The sequence below is a fragment of the Echinococcus granulosus genome (genome assembly GCF_000524195.1).
Source record: "Echinococcus granulosus chromosome Unknown EG_S00016, whole genome shotgun sequence".
Classification (NCBI taxonomy): domain Eukaryota; kingdom Metazoa; phylum Platyhelminthes; class Cestoda; order Cyclophyllidea; family Taeniidae; genus Echinococcus; species Echinococcus granulosus.
Window position 1 is genome coordinate 2,180 of NW_020170396.1, and position 7,014 is coordinate 9,193.

Consider the following 7,014-nt stretch of genomic DNA (forward strand, 5'->3'; position numbering starts at 1 on the left):
CTCCTCCACCTGTATTCCACCTGTCCTTGCTAGTGGAGGACAGGCTTGATATCGAATCTGTGCTGTCAGACGGCCTGCACCACATGTCGGTGATGGAAAAGAAGAAATTTCCCATGATGATGTCCGTCTCACTGTTGCATCACAGTGCCGTACCCAGTGTGCAAAACTCCTCAATTTCTTCCTTCTTCGCCGCCTCCTCACCATCATCACCAACCTCTCCTGATGCTGCTTCTACTCTTGCTTCTCCTTGCCATCTGCTCCAGATAGTGCTTTCGCTCTTCCAGTTATTTCCTAGTTTAATGAGATGGGATAAGTGTATGTTGGATTTTGCGGAAAGCGGGTGCGAATGAATGATGAGACGTCAATGTTCTCAGACGACCTTACCAGTTCGAATTTTCGGTCGGTCATGCATTTGTAGAGGGAAGCAAAAACTCATAACCCCTTCCTCCTCTCTGTTACGGCGTGGTACCGTTCCCACAGTAAATAACTCCTCCATTTCCTCTTTCATACCAACTCCCCCCTCTCTATCACCTTCAACCTCTCCTGATGCTGCTTCTTCTGCCCCTCCACCTCTACCTACTTAGCCAATTGAACTAGAGTGGCTGGTTCTCCTACTTTTTGAAAAGCGGGTAGCAAAGGAGGGTAAGACGTCAGTTCTATGTGGAGGCTCACCCTGAATGGGCAACGCTGGTTGCAATGACAATGACAGAGTTGACGATTCCGGCTTCAGTAGCAATGGCGTCAACGTCGACGCGATCATTTTGTTTCTCTAACACCGAGCATTACCAGTGTTGCTGGCAGCTACCTCCTCCTCATTGTCAAAATCAAGGTACAATTCGCTTTGTTGAAATTGTGTATTGGAATATTCAACCAAAGTGATTCTACTTTGGAGTAGAAATTGACCATAGAACAATGGAAAAAAAGGGGTGAGCTAAATCAACAGGAAGAGACTACTCGTCAATTCCACTAATGTCTCAATCCGCAATACTTTTGCTCAGGTTGTCGCCACAAATCTCTCCGTGGTGTGGGGCTCCTCACTGGCCGCGACCCACGCTACCTGGTCAGACCGAGAGGCGAAGGCGGATGTAGTCTTTTTCCCCCTCCTCCGCCTCCAATTTACTATACAACCCTGTCCCATTCGACAACGCCAGCCGTATTTACTTTCTCAACCAACAGATGCCAAGTCGACTGCTGGAAGGCGCGACTAGGAGTTTATGCGCCGTGTTAGCGCACCTGTTGGAGGTAGGTCAGGCGCTCCCATCTATCTCATCTTCTACTGTTTCCTCCTGCTTATCTATCCGTTTAACTCTTCTTCTGCATTACTCCTGTTGAAGGGCTCATCAAGAGTGGATACGGTGTCGCGGACAGGCGCACCATCAGTGGCGAAGCAGGCGTTGAGTGACAGGAGGCTTGTGGACTTCCTTATAGAACATCTTCCCCGAAAATCAAAACAAAAAGCAGGACAATGGAGCTTGGCGAACTGCTACAGACCATTGACCAATTGCACCAATCAAACAATCGTCACGACCTCCCACGTCGATGTCTTTTTTTATTACTATGGACAATGGCGACCTAGAATAAAGATTAATGGCATATCCTCATACCCATTAGTCGTACGCAAAAATCTCCTGCCAGTTAGGTCCTCCATACGAACTGTTCTGATTTCAATGTACTCCATCTCCGCAAATCCTAACAGAGTTACGCATCTCACAGGATAGGCGGCAAGGTTGTGTGATGAATTAACCATAGATAAGTCGGATCAGTGGAGAGCACAATAGTCACGTCGATTCTGTTTGCCACTGGCTAACGCATCTGAATCGGAGATGCAGAGACATCAGCTCTAGCAATACCAAAGCTGCACTCCTCCGCGAGTAGTACCTAACACCGTTCCCCTTGACATCTGATAGTCACACTATTGCGTGGCACTTCATTCGGGACCAACAACCACGACCACCATCTCGACAATCATCCTACCAAAAACCTCTCTGCCATTTCTCACAACCAGTGTTAATTTGCTAAAAATAGATATTGCAAGCAATAAGCCACTAAGCCCTATTTCGCCGCAGTATCCACCTCTCAAAGGATTACTCAAAGCCTTGCCATGACAACTAAACAGTGAGTTCGGCATTTACAAGACGTTGCGCAACAGTGCAATCGCTGTATACAAGAAAGCAATTCTCTGTGATATGCTTGGTACTACCCAACAACAGACTGGTGGAAACCACTCCTACATGCCTCCAAAATGAATATCTGGCATCCAAAGGCAACAACAACCACTATGCAGCAAAGCAATAAAATAAACACCTTACAAGATCATACGCAACCATGGAACCACTACGTCTTCTTATCACCATTCACTAAGACGATCCATTAAAGATTTTGAAGACCGAGAAAAACGACTGCTGCATGAACAGAGGAAGTCTTCGACTCCGTGCGAAAGCAACACCTCCTATCTAGTCGTCCATCAAAACGCCAACATGAGTCCAACCGTCCTACCAATTAGCCCAACAGTAAAAAGCAGACAATATTACGATCACGCAAGTGCAAAATGCGTGCCATTTGGAAGTAAGTAAAACCATTAACAGACAAGAGAGTAAACGCAGTGATACTAGTCCGCTACACCTAAATACAAGAATACACTCCACTGCAAATGGTTAGTTCAAAAAGTCGCAAGCATTTAGAAATTCAAACAATGCGTTATTTTAATTCCTTGCATTAAACTTTACTAAATTTCGCCTATTCCATTTTGCTATTACGCAAGTCTACAAAGACAGTCTACCCGGAGAGGGATGGAGGGATAATTGGACCGGAGAATGGTAACATGCTTCGGACCACTTTTCACGAACATAATACGTAGCTGCAAAGAATAGCGTTTAGAAGTGCCACCAAGCATGCCTTATTATTGATCTCCATCCCGCTGTCAAAATGAATCGTTAATAGGAATTCTCGTCTATACATAAAACTAACACTTTCATTCCCCGCCAAGCAAAAATTGAATTCTATTAATTCAAACTTCTAAATGCAATCACGCAAATTCAAAAAATCAAGAAAAAGTCATAAAATCGTGTATTTTTCAAAAATTTATGGTGCTTTGGATCGCTTATGCAAGTTCCGTGTTGAAAAATTAAGGCGCATTGTATAAATTGCTGCGGAAAAAAATTAAAGAGAACAAAAAAAGGGTAATAACGTAATACAAGTTTTGTCTTTATGATGTGTAAGCAGCGAGTTTTGGCATATGGCTAGTAAAAATGCTTGGAAATCGCATCCTCTTGGAGGCAGATTTCAAAGTATATGAACAAAAGAGTTTGCTTCATTTCTGCTTAACTTCGATGCAGATTCTGGGCCATCAAGCCAAACCTTTATAAATGTGCACAATTCTTTAGATGCAGGCAAGTGGAAGCATCGATAGACCAGCTTCTCTCTGCCGTTACTCGATTATCTACGCCCCCATGCGCTACTTTGGTACTTCATTCCATCCCCCTTTTTTAAAGGTGTTACTCAGGCATGTTCAGTGCCACTTAAGTTTGTCTACCCTACAAACCGGGTTAAATTGTGAGTGAATTGCAATATGTTAACTAATTTTTGTGTGGAATCTGTTTTCCTCATATTTCTCTCCTTGAGCTTATAATAACTTTAGTCAGTAACATGTGGCCAAAAGATTATGGCTAGTCAAATTTAGCGTGCATTTTGACAGCTAAATATTTAAAATGCCCTTTCTAAACAGATGTTATTAAAGGGTTGTTTGAATGCTCAATAATGCGTGGCTCATGGTGAAGTGGCAATTTGAAGTGGCTATCCGATGGATTCTCATTGTTGCGAATTGTTACCAATGTCATCTGTTTGCTGTCTCTAGCGGTGCCACTTACAACGAGCATACATTTACTTTTATTTAAATTGCAATTTTGACTGCTACATGTGTCAATGCACTAATATTTGTGTGATGGAAAGACCCGGTTGTTGTTTTGTTCACTGTTGATATGGCATAAACCCAGCGATTCCCTTTATTCGTGTGGTTATCATCTAACCTGCTTTTATAAGGAACAGAAATTTTATTTTAGCATGGGGCAATAAGAAGGTGTGGTATTTACCTACCCGTCCACGACCTTGGAAGCTGCAAACCGTATCGCCTCCCTTCGCAGTGATTATTGTTGTCAGTGATTAAGATATTCGTTGGAACATTATTCTACACTAGCAAAACATCTGAGACTCACTGCTATCAAGCTCTCGGGAATGCATATTTGACCTGCTAAAACACTTTCTAAACGGAATAGCTTCATCAGTCTCTTCACTAGCGTGTTCATGGTGGCACTATGTTGTTCTTTTTATCACACTGCCATGTACGCCACATTGGATCATATGTAGCTGTGGATATTCATTGACACTAGTATTTTGAGTGTTATAACGTATCAGATACGACGGGATTAACAACAAAATGGATCTTTTAGGCGTCTCTACACAAGCTTATGCCAGTAAAGTAGAAGTAAGGCGTTTCAGCAAAGATTTGCCAAGATTATTTCAAAGCATGTGTGCAATCCACCAAAAACTGTGATTTGGATGGTGAAGTTGCACCCCCATCTATGCTCTATCTATTCAAGCCAGTGGAGGATCTGCTGGGTGTAATATTAGTCTTCTCAAAGGGCTCTCACCAATCTGAATAGTCAGCCAACCACGCACACTTGGTAGAGCAGAAGCGAAACCCCATTACAAGTTCTTGTTCACTCCTTTCCGGCTTGTTGCACCCCGTCTAATCTCTGCTTCATTGAAGCGGAAGCACTGCCTGCCCGTGACACGCCATTGCCTATTGTAAGTCTCACTTTCTGGCTCTTTGGGTACTTTATATGTAAGACCGATTCCTTGCACTATTAATGCCTCTGATCCACTTACTTGTAGGAAAACACTCACCTGTGGATGATGATGGTTAAGAGTTTCATTTAGTAGCTGGCGGATGCTGTCTCCACCACCACCATCGCGATCATCAAGTTCGAAGCTATCTCCATTGTTGTCACTGTCACAGCCGTTATTGCCGTGGGCGCTGCCACCGCTGAAGTTGACGTTGACTCAGTCGCTTTTATTGCGCATCTTCGATTTGTATCAAGTTATTCCGAGTAGGCAGATTTTAGCGGCAAGCGTTATCTGCCCTTTGGGTAATTAACAATTCCAATTTGACGTTTTTTTATGATCCCGTTTTAAGCTCACACTTGCACAGTCGGGCACACAAACACGTATACACTTGCATGCACACGAAGTAAGCACAGTCTTGTGGGATGAAGAGATTTTTATCTAAACATTGTGATATAGGTAAGTAGTGAAACGGTTCGGCCAAACCACCAATGAGTACATCCATTTAATGTTGAAATGTGCACAAAGGCCATTCTAATTACAAGTGGCTCTAGTCAGAGATGACTAGGCGTAATTTCCTTTTACTGCTGCGAAGAGCTATGCACCCCCTAAAAGCAGTACATTTCCGTCACTTACGATCTGATGGCACAATACTACCCAATTTTTGATTGCTACAGAGGATTCTACACAGGACGCCTCTTCTCCGCCTTTGCAAACCGCATAAATTTGGTTCAGGTAGCAGACTACTTTGTATCACAGATATCCAAAACATTTTGTCAACATGGGATTAAGTTAGACTTCAAACGAATGGAAAGGTAACGCGAAGAAGGCACTTCAAACGACAAAACTGTCCCACCGAATGTGTTATTGACTGCTTCCAGGTAATTCGTTTACATCCCTTGTTATGTGTTCCCGTTTTCCCGTTATTGTGTCGACGTCGTTGTCGACTTCCGCGTCAGCGTTGGCAGAGACAGCGGCAACAACGGCAGTGGCAGTGACAGCGACGGAGATGGCTTTGAAATTGAGGATCGCGACGGTGGTGGTAGAGACAACAACCCACCAACCACTGATCGAGGTTCTCCACCGCCACCTGCCACAGACGAGTATTCTCCTGCAAGAAGGCAGATCAGAGGCACTGATGAAGAAACAAATCCGTCCTCCATGTAAGAGTACCTACAGAGGCGGAAATTAAGCCTTTCCAAATGCAATCTCGCAATACGGCTGGCCAATGCGCTGGCGACGTGTCCGTCCGCACAGACAAGGTGGAGACAAATGAGGCCAAATAACCACCTCATCTCCAGTTCTATCAAAGCTTTCGCAGAATTACTCATCGTCACTATGTGTATGGCGTTCAAGCAGGGAGTCAAGCCTCAAATGACACTTCCAATTTGGTGCATCAATTGACTGACTGATTTACTACTTCTTCGATCGGCTATTTGCTTCATTGAAAGATTAGAGGAATCGATAAAACTTGATTTAAATTTTGCATGCAATCGCAATTGCATCACCTTCTCCCTCACTATCACCATCCTCTAATGCTGTATCTGTTACTGCTCATCCTGATATATCTGCTTCTACACGTGCTCCTCTGGCTTGTGGACTTCTTCGTGGAGCATCAATCCTACCAGTCAAAACAACATGCCATAAAGATGAAGCATGGCGAACCAATACGTGTAAATGACAAATCGCACCAGTAAAACAATCACCATGCTAATGACATTTTCTCATTACCACGGGCAATGTCGATTTTGAAAGGCGATCACTGGAGTATCCACGGTACACTCGACTGTACGCAAAATTATCCTGTCCGTAAAAAAGGCTTTGATTTCAATACTCCCCCCACTCCCTCACCTCCCAACAGAGCTACGCAGTCCGCAAGATAGGCAGTAGGATTATGGAATGAAGTAACCATAGACAGGTCATTTCTGTGGGGAACACACGAGCCACGTCGAGTCTGGCCTCCATTGGGCAATAAATCCGCATCCTAGATGCAGGAGCTGCAGCTAACTACAAGGCTGCGCCCTTGCGTGAACAGATTCAGATCGTGCCACAGAGTACTTGACTGTAAGGCAATAATACGGATGTAAGGCTTTCCTGCACAGATCCGGGCTGCTGAGCGCGCTTATCAAGGCATGTAAATACACAGACAGCTCACACTGTGTTCTGCCTCTTATG

The 7,014-nt window shown here is 44.1% G+C and overlaps 1 protein-coding gene across 1 annotated transcript; it reads left to right on the forward strand. All coding sequences in view use genetic code 11, as the record gives it.

Moving 5' to 3' along the window:
* Positions 1-83: 83 nt before the first annotated feature.
* Positions 84-6,006, forward strand: EGR_03143 (hypothetical protein; the record flags this gene model as incomplete). The annotated part of the gene is made up of 5 exons (XM_024492392.1): positions 84-266; positions 999-1,085; positions 1,177-1,242; positions 4,939-5,105; positions 5,799-6,006. The coding sequence occupies 5 exons, from the start codon at positions 84-86 to the stop codon at positions 6,004-6,006; spliced, it is 711 nt and encodes a 236-aa protein (XP_024353066.1).
* Between the last annotated feature and the right edge of the window lie 1,008 nt (positions 6,007-7,014).